Consider the following 24,280-nt stretch of genomic DNA (forward strand, 5'->3'; position numbering starts at 1 on the left):
CTCGATCAAACCACCTCACACAACACATTGTCCTCAAACATCTCATTTCCAGCACATCCACCCTCCTGCGCAAAACTCTATCCATAGCCCACGCCTCGCAACCATACAACATTGTTGGAACCACCATTCCTTCAAACATACACATTTTTGCTTTCCGAGATAATGTTCTCGACTTCCACACACTCTTCAAGGCTCCCAGAATTTTCGCCCCCTCCCCCACCCTATGATCCACTTCCGCTTCCATGGCTCCATCCGCTGCCAGATCCACTCCCAGATATCTAAAACACTTTACTTCCTCCAGTTTCTCTCCATTCAAACTTACCTCCCAATTGACTTGACCCTCAACCCTACTGTACCTAATAACCTAGCTCTAATTCACATTTACTCTTAACTTTCTTCTTTCACACACTTTACCAAACTCAGTCACCAGCTTCTGCAGTTTGTCATATGAATCAGCCACCAGCGATGTATCATCAGCGAACAACAACTGACTCACTTCCCAAGCTCTCTCATCCCCAACAGACTTCATACTTGCCCCTCTTTCCAAAACTCTTGCATTCACCTCCTAACAACCCCATCCATAAACAAATTAAACAACCATGGAGACGTCACAAACCCCTGGAGCAAACCTACATTCACTGAGAACCAATCGCTTTCCTCTCTTCCTACACGTACACATGCTTTACATCCTCGATAAAAACTTTTCACTGCTTTTAACAACTTGCCTCCCACACCATATATTCTTAATACCTTCCATAGAGCATCTCTATCAACTCTATCATATGCCTTCTCCAGATCCATAAATGCTACATACAAATCCATTTGCTTTTCTAAGTATTTCTCACATACATTCTTCAAAGCAAACACCTGATCCACACATCCTCTACCACTTCTGAAACCACACTACTCTTCCCCAATCTGAAGCTCTGTACATGCCTTCACCCTCTCATTCAATACCCTCCAATATACTTTCCCAGGAATACTCAACAAACTTATACCTCTGAAATTTGAGCACTCACTCTTATCCCCTTTGCCTTTGTACAATGGCACTATGCACGCATTCCGCCAATCCTCAGGCACCTCACCATGAGTCATACATATATTAAATAAACTTACCAACAACTCAATAATACAGTCACCCCCTTTTTTAATAGATTCCACTGCAATATCATCCAATCCTGCTGCCTTACCGGCTTTCATCTTCCGCAAAGCTTTTATTACCTCTTCTCTGTTTACCAAATCATTTTCCCTAACCCTCTCACTTTGCACACCACCTCGACCAAAACACCCTATATCTGCCACTCTATCATCAAACATTTTCAACAAACCTTCAAAATACTCACTCCATCTTCTTCTCACATCATCACTACTTGTTATCATCTCCCCATTTGCGCCCTTCACTGAAGTTCCCATTTGCTCCCTTGTCTTACGCACTTTATTTACCTCCTTCTAGAACATCTTTTTATTCTCCCTAAAATTTAATGATACTCTCTCACCCCAACTCTCCTTTGCCCTCTTTTTCACCTCTTACACCTTTCTCTTGACCTCCTGTCTTTCTTTTATACATCTCCCACTCAATTGCATTTTTTCCCAGCAAAAATCGTCCAAATGCCTCTCTCTTCTCTTTCACTAATACTCTTACTTCTTCATCCCACCACTCACTACCCTTTCTAATCAACCCACGTCCCACTCATCTCATGCCACAAGCATCTTTTGCGCAATCCATCACTGATTCCCTAAATACATCCCATTCCTCCCCAACTCCCATTACTTCAATTGTTCTCACCTTTTTCCATTCTGTACTCAGTCTCTCCTGGTACTTCCTCACACAAGTCTCCTTCCCAAGCTCACTTACTCTCACCACCCTCTTCACCCGAACATTCACTCTATATATATATATATATATATATATATATATATATATATATATATATATATATATATATATATATATATATATATATATATATATATATATATATATATATATATATAAGGAAACAGACGAAAGAAATGGCCCAACCCCCCCCCCCATACTCATGTATATATATACGTCCACACAAGCAAATATACATACCTACACAGCTTTCCATGGTTTACCCCAGACGCTTCACATGCCCTGCTTCAATCCACTGACAGCACGTCAACCCCGGTATACCACATCGGTCCAATTCACTCTATTCCTTGCCCTCCTTTCACCCTCCTGCATGCTCAGGCCCCGATCACACAAAATCTTTTTCACTACATCTTTCCACCTCCAATTTGGTCTCCCTCTTCTCCTTGTTCCCTCCACCTCCGACACATATATCCTCTTGGTCAATCTTTCCTCACTCATCCTCTCCATGTGCCCAAACCACTTCAAAACACCCTCTTCTGCTCTCTCAACCACGCTCTTTTTATTTCCACACATCTCTCTTACACTTACGTTACTCACTCGATCAGACCACCTCACACCACACATTGTCCTCAAACATCTCATTTCCAGCACATCCATCCTCCTGCGCACAACTCTATCCATAGCCCACGCCTCGCAACCATACAACATTGTTGGAACCACTATTCCTTCAAATATACCCATTTTTGCTTTCCGAGATAATGTTCTCGACTTCCACACATTCTTCAAGGCCCCCAGGATTTTCGCCCCCTCCCCCACCCTATGATCCACTTCCGCTTCCATGGTTCCATCCGCTGCGAGATCCACTCCCAGATATCTAAAACACTTCACTTCCTCCAGTTTTTCTCCATTCAAACTCACCTCCCAATTGACTTGACCCTCAACCCTACTGTACCTAATAACCTTGCTCTTATTCACATTTACTCTTAACTTTCTTCTTCCACACACTTTTCCAAACTCAGTCACCAGCTTCTGCAGTTTCTCACACGAATCAGCCACCAGCGCTGTATCATCAGCGAACAACAACTGACTCACTTCCCAAGCTCTCTCATCCCCAACAGACTTCATACTTGCCCCTTTTTCCAAAACTCTTGCATTTACCTCCCTAACAACCCCATCCATAAACAAATTAAACAACCATGGAGACATCACACACCCCTGCCGCAAACCTACATTCACTGAGAACCAATCACTTTCCTCTCTTCCTACACGTACACATGCCTTACATCCTCGATAAAAACTTTTCACTGCTTCTAACAACTTTCCTCCTACACCATATATTCTTAATACCTTCCACTGAGCATCTCTATCAACTCTATCATATGCTTTCTCCAGATCCATAAATGCTACATACAAATCTATTTGCTTTTCTAAGTATTTCTCACATACATTCTTCAAAGCAAACACCTGATCCACACATCCTCTACCACTTCTGAAACCACACTGCTCTTCCCCAATCTGATGCTCTGTACATGCCTTCACCCACTCAATCAATACCCTCCCATATAATTTACCAGGAATACTCAACAAACTTATACCTCTGTAATTTGAGCACTCACTCTTATCCCGTTTGCCTTTGTACAATGCACTATGGACGCATTCCGCCAATCCTCAGGCACCTCACCATGAGTCATACATACATTAAATAACCTTACCAACCAGTCAACAATACAGTCACCCACTTTTTTAATAAATTCCACTGCAATACCATCCAAACCTGCTGCCTTGCCGGCTTTCATCTTCCGCAAAGTTTTCACTACCTCTTCTCTGTTTACCAAATCATTTTCCCTAACCCTCTCACTTTGCACACCACCTCGACCAAAACACCCTATATCTGCCACTCTATCATCAAACACATTCAACAAACCTTCAAAATACTCACTCCATCTCCTTCTCACATCACCACTACTTGTTATCACCTCCCCACTTGCGCCCTTCACCGAAGTTCCCATTTGCTCCCTTGTCTTACGCACTTTATTTACCTCCTTCCAGAACATCTTTTTATTCTCCCTAAAATTTAATAATACTCTCTCACCCCAACTCTCATTTGCCCTTTTTTTCACCTCTTGCACCTTTCTCTTGACCTCCTGTCTCTTTCTTTTATACATCTCCCACTCAATTGCATTTTTTCCCTGCAAAAATCGTCCAAATGCCTCTCTCTTCTCTTTCACTAATACTCTTACTTCTTCATCCCACCACTCACTACCCTTTCTAATCAACCCACCTCCCACTCTTCTCATGCCACAAGTATCTTTTGCGCAATCCATCACTGATTCCCTAAATTCATCCCATTCCTACCCCACTCCCCTTACTTCCATTGTTCTCACCTTTTTCCATTCTGTACTCAGTCTCTCCTGGTACTTCCTCACACAGGTCTCCTTCTCAAGCTCACTTACTCTCACCACCCTCTTCACCCCAACATTCACTCTTCTTTTCTGAAAACCCATACAAATCTTCACCTTAGCCTCCACAAGATAATGATCAGACATCCCTCCAGTTGCACCTCTCAGCACATTAACATCCAAAAGTCTCTCTTTCGCACGCCTCATATATATATATATATATATATATATATATATATATATGAGTATTTTGTAGGTTTGTTGAATGTTTTTGATGATAGAGCGGCAGATATAGGGTGTTTTGGTCGAGGTGGTGTGCAAAGTGAGAGGGTTAGGGAAAATGATTTGGTAAACAGAGAAGAGGTAGTAAAAGCTTTGCGGAAGATGAAAGCCGGCAAGGCAGAAGGTTTGGATGGTATTGCAGTGGAATTTATTAAAAAATAGGTGACTGTATTGTTGACTGGTTGGTAAGGTTATTTAATGTATGTATGACTCATGGTGAGGTGCCTGAGGATTGGCGGAATGCGTGCATAGTGCCATTGTACAAAAGCAATGGGGATAAGAGTGAGTGCTGAAATTACAGAGGTATAAGTTTGTTGAGTATTCCAGGTAAATTATATGGGAGGGTATTGATTGAGAGGGTTAAGGCATGTACAGAGCATCAGATTGGAGAAGAGCAGTGTGGTTTCAGAAGTGGTAGAGAATGTGTGGATCAGGTGTTTGCTTTGACGAATGTATGTGAGAAATACTTAGAAAAGCAAATGGATTTGTATGTAGCATTTATGGATCTGGAGAAGGCATATGATAGAGTTGATAGAGATGCTCTGTGGAAGGTATTAATAATATATGGTGTGGGAGGCAAGTTGTTAGAAGCAGTGAAAAGTTTTTATCGAGGATGTAAAGCATGTGTACGTGTAGGAAGAGAGGAAAGTGATTGGTTCTCAGTGAATATAGGTTTGCGGCAGGGGTGTGTGATGTTTCCATGGTTGTTTAATTTGTTTATGGATGGGGCTGTAAGGGAGGTGAATGCAAGAGTTTTGGAAAGAGGGGCAAGTTTGAAGTCTGTTGGGGATGAGAGAGCTTAAGAAGTGAGTCAGTTGTTGTTCGCTGATGATACATCGCTGGTGGCTGATTCATGTGAGAAACTGCAGAAGCTGGTGACTGAGTTTGGTAAAGTGTGTGAAAGAAGAAAGTTAAGAGTAAATGTGAATAAGAGCTAGGTTATTAGGTACAGTAGGGTTGAAGGTCCAGTCAATTGGTAGGTAAGTTTGAATGGAGAAAAACTGGAGGAAGTAAAGTGTTTTAGATATCTGGGAGTGGATCTGGCAGCTGATGGAACCATGGAAGCGGAAGTGGATCATAGGGTGGGGGAGGGGGTGAAAATTCTGGGAGCCTTGAAGAATGTGTGGAAGTCGAGAACATTATCTCGGAAAGCAAAAATGAGTATGTTTGAAGGAATAGTGGTTACAACAATGTTGTATGGTTGCGAGGCGTGGGCTATGGATAGAGTTGTGCGCAGGAGGATGGATGTGCTGGAAATGAGATGTTTGAGGACAATGTGTGGTGTGAGGTGGTTTGATCGAGTAAGTAACGTAAGGGTAAGAGAGATGTGTGGAAATAAAAAGAGCGTGGTTGAGAGAACAGAAGAGGGTGTTTTGAAATGGTTTGGATACATGGAGAGAATGAGTGAGGAAAGATTGACCAAGAGGATATATGTGTCGGAGGTGGAGTGAACGAGGAGAAGTGGGAGACCAAATTGGAGGTGGAAAGGTGGAGTGAAAAAGATTTTGTGTGATCGGGGCCTGAACATGCAGGAGGGTGAAAGGAGGGCAAGGAATAGAGTGAATTGGATCGATGTGGTATAGCGGGGTTGACGTGCTGTCAGTGGATTGAATCAGGGCATGTGAAGCGTCTGGGGTAAACCATGGAAAGCTGTGTAGGTATGTATATTTGCGTGTGTGGACGTATGTATATACATGTGTATGGGGGTGGGTTGGGCCACTTCTTTCGTCTGTTTCCTTGCGCTACCTCGCAAACGCGGGAGATAGCGACAAAGCAAAAAAAAAAAAAAAAAAATATATATATATATATATACATATATTATCCCTGGGGATAGGGGATTAAGAATACTTCCCACGTATTCCTTGCGTGTCCTACAAGGCGACTAAAAGTGGAGGTAGCGGGGGCTGGAAATCCTCCACTCTCGTTTTTTTTTTTTTTTCCAAAAGAAGGAACAGAGGGGGCCAGGTGAGGATATTCCAAAAAAGACCCAGTCCTCTGTTCTTAACGCTACCTCGCTAACGCGGGAAATGGCGAATAGTTTAAAAAAAGAATATATATATATAAATATATATATATATATATATATATATATATATATATATATATATATATATATATATATATATATATATATATATATATATTTATTATATTATATTATACTTTGTCGCTGTCTCCCGCGTTTGCGAGGTAGCGCAAGGAAACAGACGAAAGAAATGGCCCAACCCCCCCCCCATACACATGTATATACATACGTCCACACACGCAAATATACATACCTACACAGCTTTCCATGGTTTACCCCAGACGCTTCACATGCCTTGATTCAATCCACTGACAGCACGTCAACCCCGGTATACCACATCGCTCCAATTCACTCTATTCCTTGCCCTCCTTTCACACTCCTGCATGTTCAGGCCCCGATCACACAAAATCTTTTTCACTCCATCTTTCCACCTCCAATTTGGTCTCCCTCTTCTCCTTGTTCCCTCCACCTCCGACACATATATCCTCTTGGTCAATCTTTCCTCACTCATCCTCTCCATGTGCCAAACCACTTCAAAACACCCTCTTCTGCTCTCTCAACCACGCTCTTTTTATTTCCACACATCTCTCTTACCCTTACGTTACTCACTCGATCAAACCACCTCACACCACACATTGTCCTCAAACATCTCATTTCCAGCACATCCATCCTCCTGCGCACAACTCTATCCATAGCCCACGCCTCGCAACCATACAACATTGTTGGAACCACTATTCCTTCAAACATACCCATTTTTGCTTTCCGAGATAATGTTCTCGACTTCCACACATTCTTCAAGGCCCCCAGGATTTTCGCCCCCTCCCCCACCCTATGATCCACTTCCGCTTCCATGGTTCCATCCGCTGCCAGATCCACTCCCAGATATCTAAAACACTTCACTTCCTCCAGTTTTTCTCCATTCAAACTCACCTCCCAATTGACTTGACCTTCAACCCTACTGTACCTAATAACCTTGCTCTTATTCACATTTACTCTTAACTTTCTTCTTCCACACACTTTTTCAAACTCAGTCACCAGCTTCTGCAGTTTCTCACATGAATCAGCCACCAGCGCTGTATCATCAGCGAACAACAACTGACTCACTTCCCAAGCTCTCTCATCCCCAACAGACTTCATACTTGCCCCTCTTTCCAAAACTCTTGCATTCACCTCCCTAACAACCCCATCCATAAACAAATTAAACAACCATGGAGACATCACACACCCCTGCCGCAAACCTACATTCACTGAGAACCAATCACTTTCCTCTCTTCCTACACGTACACATGCCTTACATCCTCGATAAAAACTTTTCACTGCTTCTAACAACTTTCCTCCGACACCATATATTCTTAATACCTTCCACAGAGCATCTCTATCAACTCTATCATATGCCTTCTCCAGATCCATAAATGCTACATACAAATCCATTTGCTTTTCTAACTATTTCTCACATTCATTCTTCAAAGCAAACACCTGATCCACACATCCTCTACCACTTCTGAAACCACACTGCTCTTCCCCAATCTGATGCTCTGTACATGCCTTCACCCTCTCAATCAATACCCTCCCATATAATTTACCAGGAATACTCAACAGACTTATACCTCTGTAATTTGAGCACTCACTCTTATCCCCTTTGCCTTTGTACAATGGCACTATGCACGCATTCCGCCAATCCTCAGGCACCTCACCATGAGTCATACATACATTAAATAACCTTACCAACCAGTCAACAATACAGACACCCCCTTTTTTAATAAATTCCACTGCAATACCATCCAAACCTGCTGCCTTGCCGGCTTTCATCTTCCGCAAAGCTTTCACTACCTCTTCTCTGTTTACCAAATCATTTTCCCTAACCCTCTCACTTTGCACACCACCTCGACCAAAACACCCTATATCTGCCACTCTATCATCAAACACATTCAACAAACCTTCAAATACTCACTCCATCTCCTTCTCACATCACCACTACTTGTTATCACCTCCCCATTTGCGCCCTTCACTGAAGTTCCCATTTGCTCCCTTGTCTTACGCACTTTATTTACCTCCTTCCAGAACATCTTTTTATTCTCCCTAAAATTTAATGATACTCTCTCACCCCAACTCTCATTTGCCCTTTTTTTCACCTCTTGCACCTTTCTCTTGACCTCCTGTCTCTTTCTTTTATACATATATATATATATATATATATATATATATATATATATATATATATATATATATATATATATATATATATATATATATATATATATATATATAATAGCCAAACACTTTTAACAAACAAGAATTTCTGTTGAAATGCGACATTTTGTCTTAACAGCCTTAATTTCAACTCTATGTATATTATATACCAAGTAATTTGATGGGCTGGGATCTCCTGCACAGTGTTTGTAGAGCAGAAGGTACTTCATTGACGTTTCATTGTTTCAGGAGAAGCTTGGGGAGAAAAATCTGTGAATGGTTCCTGGTCTGGAATGGTGGGGCAGTTAACCAGGGACGAAGTGGACATAGGAGTTGCTGACGTGTTTGTGTCCATCTTACGGGCAGACGCCTTGGACTTCAGTGCTCCATACACATCCGAGGTAACTTTAACATGAAGTAAAAGAACAAAGCAGTGTTATGGAAACTGTACCTCAATAAACAGATATGTTCTTCGTCAGTCACACGAATATTGAGTGAGAGGGTATGAAATGGAATCATGGCTTCGTGAGAAATGCTGTCCATGATTTATTTTCCTCTCCCTTCTGTTACAAAAGCTCTTGGTTCATTACTCTAGCTGAAGCTTCTTCAGGATACTTACGATAGGTATCTAACTCAGAAAACAACAGAAAAACTATTTCGATTTCTCTCATTTTCTGTTAAGGATCTTATGGTAACGGGATCAGGTAGAACTTACAAAGATTGTTTGTTCTGCATAACTCAGAGAAGTCTGGAATGATATAAATGTAGTTAAGACACCTCTCAACGATATAACTGTGGAAAATATGATACTCAGGGACGAGATACAGCATTTGAAAATGGGTTGCCATCACCATACTCTAACTATGTAACCCTCTTTGCCAACTTACGTTTGCCCTTTCCCTCACCATCCTGGTCCAGCCCTCTTTCGTTCGCAACCACCCCCTCACACAACCTACCCTTCAGTACCCGTTCAGCTCCCACTACTTGCCCCACCACTCCCGCTTGCACCTTCCCCCAAGAGCCTATGCCCTCACATCCGACCAGCGTCCAATACTTACCCGTCACAACCCCTTCTTAACGTCATGTTCACCCCTCCCCTCAACCCTTCCCGCATCCTGCTACCTCCCTTAACCCACATAAACTCCTCTCACCCTCATCCACACCCACACTTAAACTCCTATTCCCATCCCTTAATTAAGGCCTTCCCTCCCCAGATCTCTTGACGTCTTCTAGGTTTACCTCACACTTCAATCACCCATCCTGCCGTTCCCCTCTCCTTCCTCATAGGACCACTTTCCTGCCTCCTTACCTCAGTGGCCCCAATCACGAGCAATCAATTTACAGCTCTTGCCGACCTGGAAGAAAAGGGTGACGACGATTATTCTGTGGCACTAAAAGATTCTCTGGTCATAAATCTGAATAAAAACATGTCGGAAAACTCGGAAACTAAGAGAACCGTCCAAGTCTACCCTGGCGCGGAGTTTCCAACAGTAGACAAAATGGTAAAAAGAGATTAGGATATCAGCTAAAACGTTATGTTTAGGCACAATTGTTGGGAGCAACGATGTTTACCACAAGAAGTTATCGTAGAAGAACTAACGTGCTGATTGGCACACTAAAAGAAAGACAGGAGAGTAGCGTTATAGATGGCGTTCCCTGAAGACAAAATGTCGGTAACTGCGCTCTAAGTAGAGGAGTAGCGTAAATTAGTGGAACGCCTGTGTGTAGATCCTCACATCGGCTTTGTAGACCGATGCCTTGACTTCACAGAACAGAGGATGTACAATAATGCGGCAAGCTCTGCAGTAAAGGGTCAGAACTCTTGGCTGTGTAAATCATAGATGAACTTACCTTACAACAGCCGGGTAAGATATTATGTTGAGGCCCGGTTGAAATCGCCTGGTCGACCACATGGCACAGGCGGTAAGGTCAGGTTAGGTCATACTATATGTAACGCGGGGAAGGTCAGATCGAGTCCCTTGCCCAACTCAGCAGACAGCGACGAGTGTGGGGCGAGTATCGGGGATGAGTGAGACCTCGGTATGAAAATAGCCGGTCAGCAAATCATATCATCAAGTTCGGACGGAAATCACACGAAGAGATCAAATTGACTTGACATGATGATCAATCCAAACCAAATAGTTAAATTGCATTCCTCAGAAAACACTGAACACATTGGTATCACTGGATTAAGAGAAACATCTCTGAACACGTAAGACATCGATATGATTATCTGAAATTCAGATTACAACATCGTACATAGAGGCCTTAGCTTGCCAGCAGATACTGACACTGTCGTGTACGATAGTTTACAACGAGCAATGAATGATAAAGCCTCAAACATTCTGGGGATTTTAATCTTCCAGAAAGCGACTGGCGAATGATTTCAGGTGTAGAAAGTGAATCTGCATTGTCAGACAATTTTCTACACCAAACCGTCACAGAGCCGACGAGGGAAACTGATAAACTTGAAGCAGTTCTTGCATTCCCGTAACAGTAACGAGTGTTGATAACTCATACCCGCACTGGTCAACGTTTACTTATATGTGACCATAACATAGTTAGGTTCGAAGTAGATCTCATCACCGACTCCCCCTTAAAACCAGTATTATTACCCCTACCTTAAACGGGCGCATCTTAGTGGGTTGTGTGACGAGTTAGTCTTGCCCTCGTGGATTCATGCTCAGATGAATCACGCATAAGCTTTAAGTCAGTTTATGCGCCAAGACACATTAGTTCATATGCACGACAGACATGATAATCCCCAAATATCACAAGAGCTATACAGAGCCGATAAAACTTTACAAGCTTAAGAAATCAGGCAATGACCCAAATCTTGCATCACAACATAACAATAGAAGACGTGAAAAGATGTGAAAAAGCAAAGAGAGAACATGAAAATTGTTGGAGATAACACTAATGATTCTAAAAGATTTCATAGATATATCAATGATAAGAAACATTAAAGAGAATGAGATAGATCCCTATGTTAACGAAGAAGTGGAACACATTGTGGATGATGTAAACATTGCATAAAACCTGAACAAGTAATTTGCTTCTGCTTTCATTGTAGAAAACAGCGACACAAATTTTGGGAACCAAACAATATCAGAATAAAAGTCAAGGTCCTGATCGCTTCTGTCCACAAGCACTTAAGAACGTCAAACACGAAATTGCCAAACTGTTACCCTATATTTTTCATAAATCCCTCCAGGAAGGATTAGCACCGCAGGACTGGAGGCTGGTACGCGTCACTCATATTCAAAAAGGAAGCAATAAGATTCCTAGATATAACCTTCTTATTTGCCTTACATCAATTATGTGTAAAATTCTGGAGTCGATTGTTAGAGATAACATCGTAGGTTACCTTGAAGATAACAATCTGATCAATAACACTGCTGGTGATTTTAAATTCTGTCATAATGTATTCAGTAATCAGAACAAGACTAAAGCAATAAATATGACATGTCTGGACTCCCAAAGAGCGTTCAACAAAGTCCCTCACATTCAATTGATGCATTAAAAAAGGAACTTGAGGATTACTGGTTGCACAGGATACAGGACAGAAGGCTGGTTACGTGGTAGATGCAAAGGCTCGTAATGAATGGTGAGTCGTCATCTTGATCACACATTACCAGTGGAGTCCACAGGGGTCCGTCCTAGGGCTTATGCTGTTCATTATTTGTATTTATGACACTGCTGAATGATCGAATAACACAGTGTCCAAATTTGCAAATGACACAAAGATCGGCAAAGGCTCTCTAACGGAAGAAGATCGGCTAAGATAACAAGAGGATAGCTGAATGGTCTAGAAAATGCCAAATTTCAATTATTGTCAACAAATGTCAGCTTATAAACTGGTGGACCACAAGATGAAGATCATCCGTTTTATGAAGGTTCTTGTGCATCACACTCTCCAACTACTGATTCAAATTCTCCTAGTATTATAACGAAGCTGCGAAGGACGCAAATAGGAGGTTAGGAGGTTAACAGAGACTTTACTTACAAGAGCAAGGATGCGATGTTGCCACAATACTGAAGTCTAGTTAGAACCCTCCTCAAATACGCAGTGCAGTTCTGGGTTCCCACTTAAGCAAAGATATTCAAAAGCTGAAACAGTGCAACGAAGACCAACTTAATTGATTCCTTCCTTGCATGACAAGCTATATGAGGACAGACCGCGAAAATTGGTAATCATACTGGGTAGATCGAATGTTCAAGACAGTTTACTTGACTTGTATGAAAATGTTTAACAGTAAATGCAAGAAGTTTATATTGATTTCTAATTCCATAATGGAGAATTGTCTCTGCACAGTATCTTCATTATTCAAAACTCTAAGTAGCTGATGTTTTATTTATTCATTAGTCTCCAGTTTAGGCATATATTTTTGGTGAAAATATTGAAAATTCATCTGGATTGCACGAAATATTTCTTCACCAGCGACATTGCTGACGTAACGAATAACCTCCCAGGACAAGCTTTCAGAGCAACACTATTGATATCTTCAGAATTAAACTTGTTTATCACCTATCAGTCTCCGATTTCGATTTTTACAATCAATCATCATAACATTTTGGTATATCATGCCATCTTCTCAGCCACTGATCTCGTCCTAGCCACGCTGCGGTAATTTACAATCTCTGATTAACCCGTGTCTCCTACATTAACCTTCCACTTCTGAAGTAACCTAGACATCATAAGTTAAGAAGCTGGAGCTAAAGTCTATCCTAGCAACTGCCTTCATAACAAAGAGTGAAGGGAAGATTGACGGGGGAGATGGGACACATGACATATTTACGTTGATTGTACCTTTCCTTAGGTGCATACTAATCAAGCATGGTAACTATTTCTACTTGTCTTCTGTCCGTCATGCTGCTAAACATATTGAAAGGTAGGGAGACACAATTTGCTTCAAAACCCTAATTCACCTCCTGATACTAACGGGAACGAATTTTCTTTCAGAAGGGTAAAGACCATGCCACCCTGCATAAACCTTGGGTCTCTGTATCCATGCAACTCTCTATCCCTCTGTCTCTACCTTTTCTCACTATGTCTCTCTTTGTATATTAACTTTCTTATATTCTAACTTTCTAAAAGAGGAAACAAAAGAAGGAGTCACCCGGGGAGAGCTCATCCTCCTCGAAAGCTCAGATTGGGGTGTCTAAATGGGTGTGGATGTGACCAAGATCAGAAAAGACGAGAGAAAGGTAGTATGTTTGGGGAAAGGACCCTCAATGTTTTAGCTCTGAGTGAAACGAAGCTCAAGGGTAAAGGGGAAGAGAAGTTTAGGAGGGTCTTGGGAGTAAAGTCAGGGGTTAGTGAGAGAACAAGAGCAAGGGAAGGAGAAGCACGACTCCTGAAACAGGAGTGGTGGGAGTATGTGATAGAGTGTAAGAAAGTAAACTCTAGATTCATATGAATAAAACTGAAAATAGATGGAGAGAGATGGGTGATTATTCGTGCATATGCACCTGGGCATGAGAAGAAAGATCATAAGAGGCAAGTGTTTTGGGAGCAGCTGGGTGAGTGTGTTAGTAGTTTTGATGCACGAGACCGGGTTATAGTGATGGGTGATATGAATGCTAAGGTGAGTAATGTGGCAGTTGAGGGAATAATTGGTGTACATGGGGTGTTCAGTGTTGTAAATGGAAATGGTGAAGAGCTTGTAGATTTATGTGCTGAAAAAGGACTGGTGATTGGGAATACCTGGTTCAAAAAGAGATATATACATAAGTATACGTAGGTAAGTAAGAGAGATGGCTAGAGAGCGTTATAGGATTACGTGCTAATTGATACGCGCGTGAAAGAGAGACTTTTGGATGTTAATGTGCTGAGAGGTGAAACTGGAGGGATATCTGATCATTATCTTGTGGAGGGGAAGGTGAAGATTTGTAGAGGTCTTCAGGAAAGAAGACTGTTGGGGCAAAAAGAGTGGTGAGAGTAAGTGAGCTTGGGAAGGAGGCTTGCGTAAGGAAGTACCATGAGAGACTGAATACGGAATGGAAAAAGGTGATAGCAAAGGATGTAAGGGGAGTGGGGGAAAAATGGGATGTATTTAGGGAAGCAGTGATGGCTTGCGCAAAAGATGCTTGTGGCATGAGAAGCGTGGACGGTGGGCTTATTAGACAGGGTAATGATTGGTAGGATGAAGAAGTAAGGTTACTATTGAAAGAGAAGAGAGAACTATTTGGACGATTTTTGAAGGTAAAATAATGCAAATGAGTGAGATATGTATAAAAGAAAGATGCAGGAGGTCAAGAGAAACTTGCAAGAGGTGAAAAAGACGGCAAATGAGAGTTGGGGTGAGAATATCATTAAATCTTAGGGAGAATAAAAAGATTTTTTGGAAGGAGGTAAATAAAGTGCGTAAGAGAAGGGAACAAATGGGGCCTTCAGTGAAGGAGGCTAATGGGGAGGTGATAACAAGTGATGGTGATGTGAGAAGGAGATGGAGTGAGTATTTTCAAGGTCTGTTGAATATGTTTGATGATAGAGTGGCAGATATAGGGTATTTTGGTCGAGGTGGTTTGCAAAGTGAGAGGGTTAAGGCGGATGATTTGGTAAACAGAGAAGAGGTAGTAAAAGCTTTGCGGAAGATGAAAGTCAGCAAGGCAGCGGGTGTGGATGGTATTACAGCGGTTTTTATTAAGAAAAGGGGTGACTGTGTTGTTCACTAGTTGGTAAGGTTATTTAATGTATGTATGACTCATGGTGAGGGGCCTGAGGATTGGAGGAATGCTTCATAGTGCCATTGTACAAAGGCAAAGAAGATAAAAGTGAGTGCTCAAATTACAGAGGTATAAGTTTGTTGAGTATTCCTGGTAAATTATATGGGAGGGTATTGATTGAGAGGGTGAAGGCATGTACAGAGCATCAGATTGGGGAAGAGCAGTGTGGTTTCAGAAGTGGTAGAGGATGTGTGGATCAGGTGTTTGCTTTGAAGAATGTATGTGAGAAATACTTAGAAAAGCAAATGGATTTGTATGTAGCATTTATGGATCTGGAGAAGGCATATGATAGAGTTGATAGAGATGCTCTGTGGAAGGTATTAAGAATATATGGTGTGGGAGGCAAGTTGTTAGAAGCAGTGAAAAGTTTTTATCGAGGATGTAAGGCATGTGTACGTGTAGGAAGAGAGGAAAGTGATTGGTTCTCAGTGAATGTAGGTTTGCGGCAGGGGTGTGTGATGTCTCCATGGTTGTTTAATTTGTTTATGGATGGGGTTGTTAGGGAGGTAAATGCAAGAGTCCTGGAAAGAGGGGCAAGTATGAAGTCTGTTGGGGATGAGAGAGCTTGGGAAGTGAGTCAGTTGTTGTTCGCTGATGATACAGCGCTGGTGGCTGATTCATGTGAGAAACTGCAGAAGCTGGTGACTGAGTTTGGTAAAGTGTGTGGAAGAAGAAAGTTAAGAGTAAATGTGAATAAGAGCAAGGTTATTAGGTACAGTAGGGTTGAGGGTCAAGTCAATTGGGAGGTGAGTTTGAATGGAGAAAAACTGGAGGAAGTGAAGTGTTTTAGATATCTGGGAGTGGATCTGTCAGCGGATGGAACCATGGAAGCGGAAGTGGATCATAGGGTGGGGGAGGGGGCGAAAATTTTGGGAGCCTTGAAAAATGTGTGGAAGTCGAGAACATTATCTCGGAAAGCAAAAATGGGTATGTTTGAAGGAATAGTGGTTCCAACAATGTTGTATGGTTGCGAGGCGTGGGCTATGGATAGAGTTGTGCGCAGGAGGATGGATGTGCTGGAAATGAGATGTTTGAGGACAATGTGTGGTGTGAGGTGGTTTGATCGAGTAAGTAACGTAAGGGTAAGAGAGATGTGTGGAAATAAAAAGAGCGTGGTTGAGAGAGCAGAAGAGGGTGTTTTGAAATGGTTTGGGCACATGGAGAGAATGAGTGAGGAAAGATTGACAAGAGGATATATGAGTCGGAGGTGGAGGGAACGGGAGAGAGGGAGACCAAAATTGGGGGTGGAAGATGGAGTGAAAGGATTTTGTGTGATCGGGGGCCTGAACAAAGCGGAGGGTGAAAGGAGGGCAAGGATAGAGTGAATTGGAGCGATGTGGTATACAGGGGTTTGAGTGCTGTCAGTGGATTGAATCAAGGCATGTGAAGCGTCCGGGGGGTAAACCATGGAAAGCTTGTTAAAGGGTTTGTATATTTGCGTTTTGTGGGAACGTGTTTGGGGGGGATTTGGGGGGACCAAAAGTTTTTAAAATTTGGGGGGGGTTGGGCCATTTCTTTCGTCTGTTTCTTGCGCTACCTCGCAACGCGGGAGGACACGACAAAGTATAAAAAAAAAAAAAAAAATTATATACGAAAAAAGGTTATGTACGCGCACCTCATAAAAACATATGTTATTATTTTTTATATTTATTTATATATATATTATATATTATAATATTTTTAAATTTTTTATAAATATATTTTTGATTTCACTTCCACTCCATGGAATTTGGTATACCGCGGTCGAGTGTTTTTAGATCGAGCAGGGCCCCCCCCCCAATTGAAGGTTCTGGGGTAAACCATGGAAAGTTCTGGTGGCCTGAAGGGTGGTTTTAAGGCACCTGGGTTTCGGTGCTTTTTACATGACAGCTAGAGACTGTCAATTTGTTTTTTCCCCGGTTAAATCTATGAAGCCGTCGACCGCGGTTTTACATATCGTTCCAATCGCTCTATTCCCTGCACGCCTTCCCCTCTGCATGTTCGGGCCCCTTTGACCCCTCAAAATTTTTCATTTCATTTTTCCCAACCACAATTGCTCAAAAAGATAAGTTTCCAAAACCCCTTATTTGCACCTCTCAGCACATAAACATCAAAAGTCTTTTTTTCGGCGCCTTAAAATTTAACAGTAACCCGGGTAACGCTTTTGCCATCTTTTTTTACCTAAAAAGGTAAAATTATGTAAATCTCTCTTTTAAACCAGGTTTTTCCCCAGTTCACCCCCTTTTTTTCAGCATTAAATCTAAAAGTCTTAAAATTTTTACCATTTCACACTAAAACATCCCATTTACCCCAAAATTTTTTCCCAACGGCCAATTACTCCCTTTGCAATTAAACCCACCAATCACTAAAACCAAAATCTGTGAATCAAAAAATACTTCCACTCATTCTACCCCAAAACACTGCTCTCTGCTTCTTCACTCTTCATATACTCAACACTCTTGTTTCAGGAGTAGTGCTATTTCCTTTCCCCTTTGCTCGCGTTTTAATAACCCCTTATTTTTCCCCAAAGACATTCCAAAACCACTTTCCCCCATTTCCCCTGAGTTTTCTTTTTATTTAATACCCAAAAACCATCCAGGTTCCTTTCCCCAAACATATACCCATTCTCTTTTTTTCTCCTTGGTTACTTAAAAACATTCAGAGAGCATCTGAGCCTTTTTAGAGTAGGATGAGCACTCTCGCTTGACCCCTTTCTATTCCCGTTTGAAAGTTAAAACAAAGGAGGGGAGGTTTCTAGCCCAGATCCCGTCTCCTTTAGTGGTTATGGGGGAAAAGTTTTTTTTTTTCCCTATCCAAGGGATTAATGTATATATTTTTTTGGTATTTAAAATATAGATATTTATTTTATATATATATATTTTATATTTATTTTTATATAAAATTTTTATATATTTTTTTTTTTTTTTTTTCTTTTTCTTTTCTTTTGTTTTTGTCGCTTTTCTCCCGCGTTTGCGAGGTAGCGCAGGAAAAAAAAAAAAAAAAAGGGCCCCAACCCACCAAATAAACTGTTATACATAGTCCACACGAAAAATATACATCCCTTTTACACGGGCTTTCCCGGTTTTACCCCGAGCTCACATGCCCTTTATTCATCCACTGGGCACCGTCAACCCCGGGGATAACACATCCATCCCAAATTTACTCTTTCCTTGCCCCCCTTTCACTCCTGCATGTTAGGCCCGATCAAAAATCTTTTTCACTCATCTTTCCACTAAATTTTTTGGGCTCCCCCTTCCTTTTTTCCCTCCACCTCCGACACATTTTTCCTCTTTTTTCAATCTTTCCCCACCATTCTTCCCCCCCGGGGCCCAAACCATTTTAAAACACCCTCTTCTGCTCTCTCAACCACGCTTTTTTTTTCCACACTCTCTCTTACCCCTTCGTTGCTTACTCGATTCAACCACCTCACACTACCCCCTTTCCTCAACATCTCATTTTCCGCACATCCATCCCCCTGCGCACAAATCTACATAGCCCGCCCCGCAAAAATAATCATTGTTGGAAGCACTATTCTAAACATACATTTTTGCTTTCCCCGGAAAAGTTCTCGACTTCCACACATTTTTCAAGGCCCAAAGGTTTTCTTTCCCCCCTCCCACCCTATGATCACTTCCGTTCCATGGTTCCATCCGCGCCCGATCCACTCCAGATATCTTAAACACTTTACTTCTCCCGTTTTTCTCCATTTAAACTTTTCCTTTCCCATTTACAGACCCTCACACTATGTACCTAAAACCGCCTTTTTTCAAAATTTACTAATAACTTTTTTTCTTTCAACACTTTAAAACCCAAATCGTATCAGCTTTCTGCAGTTTTTCACCCTGAAACAGCCCCCAGCGCAGTATATCAGCGAACAACAAAAAACTCAATTTTCCCAAACTCTTCTTCCCCCAACAGATTCATACTTGCCCTCTTCCAACTCCTGCTTCACCTCCCTAAACAACCCCCTCATAACAATTAAAACCCCCGAGACATCACACCCCCTGCGCAAACCTACCCTTCAATGAGAACACACTTTCCTCTCTTTTCCTTTCACGTAAACATGGATAAAACTTTTTACTGCTTCTAACAACTTGGGTCCCACACAATTTTTTTAATCCTTCAAAAGAGCTCTCTATCAACTCTTTTCTTTTGCCTTCTCGTCCATAAATGTCATACAATCCCAAATTTTCTTTTATGTATTTCCCCAATACATTCTTCAAAGCAACACCTGAAACCACACTTCTCTACCACTTCGAAACCACACTGCTCTTCCCCAATTGAAAACTTTTGTACATGCCTTCACCCTCTCAATCAATACCCTCCAATATGATTTACCCGGAATACCAACAAATTATACTCTGTAATTTGGCACTCACTCTTTTTTTCCAAATTTACCCTTTGTAAAAAGGACTATGCAAGATTCCCGCAAATCCTCAGGCACCTCCATGGTATACAAAATTTAAAATAACCTTACACCAGTCAGTAACCAGTCACCCCCTTTTTTAAAAAATTCCACTCCCTTAACCATCCAAACTGCTGCCTTGCGGTTTTTCCCATCTTCGAAAAGCTTTTATTTCCTCTTCTCTGTTACCAATCATTTTCCTAACCCTTTTCACTTTGCCCCACCCCGACCAAAACCCCCCTATATCTGCCCTTACCCATAAAAACACTTCAAAAACCCTTAAAAAATTTTACTCACTCCATCCTTCACATCCACTACTTGTTATCCCTCCCCTTTGGGGCCCTTCACTGAGTGCATTTGTCCATGTTTTTTTACGCATTTATTTCCCCCTTTCCCGAACATTTTTTATTCTCCCAAAAATTTATTGTACTCTCTCCCCCCACTCTATTTGATCTTTTTCCCCTTTCTTGCCCTTTCTCTTGACTCCTGTCTCTTTCTTTTATACATTCCCCACTAAATTTTTTTTTTTTCCCTACAAAAACTTCAAAATCCCTTCTTTCTCTTTTAATTTAACTTACTTTTAAACCCCCCCCACCCCACTCCCTTTCTAATAACCCCAACTCCCATCTTCTCTTTCCCACAAGCATTTTTTGCGCAATCATCATTTGTTTCCCCTAATACACCCCTTCCCACCACTCCTTTATTCCATTGTTCTCACCTTTTTAATTTTGTTACTCAGTCTCTCCTGGTACTTCCTCAACAGCCCCCCCAAGCTCACTTACTTCACCACCTTTCCCCCCATCATTCATCTTCTTTTCTAAAAAACATACAAAATCTTCACTTAGCCTCCACAGTAATGATCAGAAAATCCTCAGTTTCCCACTTCAGAAACATTAAACCCCAAAAGTCTCTTTTCGGGAAACTGTAAAAATTAACACGAAATCCAATAACGCTCTTAGCCATCTCTTTTACTTACTAGTAATTTTATGTTATCTCGTTTTTTAAAACCCAGTATTCCCAATCATCAGTCCTTTTTCAGCACAAAAATCTACAAGCTTTCACGTTTCTTTTAAAAACACGAACCCCGTTTTTACCAATTTTTCCCCTTAACTGCCACATTAACTCCCTTTGCATTCAAACACCCATCACTATAACCCGGTTCGTGCATCAAAACCATTTACCACTCATTCAGTGCCCCCAAAAACTTGCCTCTATGATTTTTTCATCCCCAGGTTGCATATGCACCAATAATCACCCATCTTTTAAATTTCAACTTTCAGTTTTCCCATATTAATCGGAATTTACTTTCTTACATTCTATCACATTTCTCCCCCAAAATCCCGTTTCGGAGTATGTTACCCTTCCTTGCTCTTTGTCCCCTCACTAACCCTTGACTTTACTCTAAGACATTCCCAAAACACTCTTCCCCTTTTCCCTTGAGCTTCGTTTCACTCAGAGCCAAAACATCCCGGTTCTTTTCCCCAAAAAATACTCCTATCTCTCTTTTTTCACCTTTTGGGGGTTTCAAACCACACCCTTTAGGGCCCAGTTGAGTTTTTCGAGGAGATGAAAAACTTTCCCCGCGTGACCCTTTTCTGTTTCATTTTTGAAAGTTAAAAAAAAAATTTCAAGGAGGGGAGGATTTCTGGCCCCCGTCCCTTCTCTAGTCGCCTTTACGGGAACCCCGAGGAATGGGTGGGGAAGTATTTTTCACCCCTTTCCCCAGGGGTAATATTTTTTTACATATAAATTTATAATTACAACACATACGCCTATACACCACCACCCCATTAACCTATATATAATATGAATTAATTTTTTAAAGGGGAAAAAAGTTTATAGTTTTGTTACTGAGTGATAGTTTTCATACCTGGTGCTTTGCAAGAAAATAGTGAAAATGGAAAAAATGTAGCTTAGACATTGAAGTTATTGATACAGTGGTTAAATTGATGAGAATCTATTGACGTTTGGGGTAAATAAATTATACATTTCCTTTTTCCCCCTTTGCCGAGGTTGAACATTATGTGACATTCATTTTTTCATTTCCCTTTCAGGCTAAATTATTTCTTACAATTTTTTATTAATATATATATAAAAATATTTAATTTTATTAAGATATATTTATAATTTTATATTTATTTTTTAAAAAATATATTATTATATTATATATTTTTATATATTTTATATTTTTTTATAGAGGAATTGTGTCATGTGGTATACGGGGTTGACGGCTGTCGTGGTTGAAGCAAGGCATGTGAAGCGTCTGGGGTAAACCATGGAAAGCTGTGTAAAGGGATGTATATTTGCGTGTGTGGACGTGTGTATGTAATGGGGTATGGGGGGGGGGGGGGTTGGGCCCTTTCTTTCGCTGTTCTTGCGTACCTCGCAAACGCGGGAGCAGCGCAAAGTATAAAAAAAAAAAAAAAAAAAATATATAAAATATAATTTATATTTTTCTATATATATATATATTATATATATAATTTTATATATTTATTATTATATGGGATAGGGGAGAAAGTACTTCCCGTATTCCCTGCGTGTCGTAGAAAGGGGACTAAAAAGGGAAGGAGCGGGGGGCTGGATTTCCCCCCTCTCGTTTTTTTTTTTTTTTTTTTTTCCCAAAAGAAGGAACAGGGGAGGTCCAGGTGAGGATATTCCCTCAAAGGCCCAGTCCCTGTTCTTAGCTACTCGCTTTGCGGGAAATAGCGAATAGTAGGGAAAAAAAAAAAAAAAAAAAAATAATACATGTATTTATATTTTCATTTTCTTCATTATTGCCATTTTCCCCCTTAGCAAAGGGGTAGCGTTGACAGAGACTGGCCTTTCGGAATTTTCCTCACCGGCCCCCTTTTTCTTCCCTTTAAAAATACAAAAAAACGAGAGGGGGTTTCCACCCCCCGCTGCTTCCCTTTTTAGTTGCCTTCTATGCACGCAGGAATATTGGGAAGTATTTTTTCTCCCTATCCATTTTTATATTTTATTTTATATATTTTTATATATATTTATAAAATATATTATATAAAATATTTATATATATTTTTTTTTTTTTTTTTTTTTTTTTATACTTGTCGCTGTCTCCCGCGTTTGCGAGGTAGCGCAAGGAAACAAAACCGAAAGGGAAAAAAGGGCCCCAACCCCCCCCCCCATACACATTTTTACATACACACGTCCACAACGCAAATTACATACCTACACGGGCTTTCCGGGTTTTACCCAGACGTTTTCACATGCCTTGCTTCAATTCCACTGACAGCACGTCAACCCCTGTATACCACATGACTCAATTCACTCTATTTTTTCCCCTCCTTTTCACCCCTCCTGCATGTTCCAGGCCCCGATCACACAAAACTTTTTTCACCCCCATTTTCCACCTCCAATTTGGTCTCCCTTTCTCCTTTTCCCCTCCACCTCGACCCATATACCCCTTTTGGTCAATCTTCCTCATCATATCTCCATGTTGCCCAAACCATTCAAAAACCCTCTTCTGCTCCTCCAACCACGCTCTTTTTATTACCACACATTTCTTACCCTTACGTTACTTACTCGATAAAAACCCTCCCCACCACACATTGTCCTCAAACATCTCATTTCCAGCACATCCATCCCTGCGAAAATCTCTCCCATAGCCCACCCCTCGCAACCATACAAATGTTGGAACCACTATTCCCCCAAACATAAATTTTTGCTTTCGAGATAATGTTCTCGACTTCCACACATTTTTCAAGGCTCCCAAATTTTCGCCCCTCCCCCCCTAGATTCACTTCCGCTTCCATGGTTCCATCCGCTGACAGATCCACTCCCCGAAAAATCAAAACACTTCCTTCCTCCAGTTTTTTCATTCAAACTCACCTCCCAATTGACTTGACCCTCACCCCTACTGTACCTATATATAAATATTATATAATTATATATTTCTGTTTTTTTTTTTTTACTTGCCTTGTCGCTGTCCCCGCGTTTGCGAGGTAGCGCAAAGGCAGAAAAAGAATGGCTCAAACCCCAATATAAAATGTATATACCCTGGGACGTCCACACACGCCCAAAAACATACCCATACATCTCAATTGCACATATATATAGACACACAGACATAAACATATTACGCATGTACATAATTCCCTACTGTCTGCCCTCTTATTTATTCCCCATCGCCCCCCCACATGGAATAGCAAAACCCCCCCCCCCCCTCATGTGGCGAGGGTAGCGTAGGGAAAAAACAACAATGGCTCCATTCGTTCACACTCATTCTCTAGCTGTCCTGTTTAATGCATCGGAAAACCCAAACTCCCTTTCATATCCCGGCCCCACAGAACTTTCCATGGTTTACCCCAGACGCTTTACATACCCTAGTTCAATCCATTGACAGCACGTCGACTCCGGAATACCACATCGTTCCAATTCACTCTATTCCTTGCACGCCTTTCCCCTCCTGC

General features: G+C 41.3%; 1 protein-coding gene across 1 annotated transcript in view; it reads left to right on the plus strand.

Moving 5' to 3' along the window:
• The window catches only part of LOC139747131 (ionotropic receptor 21a-like), a 199,244-nt gene that overhangs the window by 117,810 nt on the left and 57,154 nt on the right, over positions 1-24,280 (plus strand). Inside the window, exon 4 of the mRNA XM_071659047.1 lies at positions 8,984-9,135. Within this exon, the coding sequence (XP_071515148.1) occupies positions 8,984-9,135 (152 nt within the window). The remainder of the gene's footprint in view (positions 1-8,983; positions 9,136-24,280) is intronic.

The sequence above is a fragment of the Panulirus ornatus genome, chromosome 67, assembly GCF_036320965.1.
Source record: "Panulirus ornatus isolate Po-2019 chromosome 67, ASM3632096v1, whole genome shotgun sequence".
Lineage (NCBI taxonomy): Eukaryota > Metazoa > Arthropoda > Malacostraca > Decapoda > Palinuridae > Panulirus > Panulirus ornatus.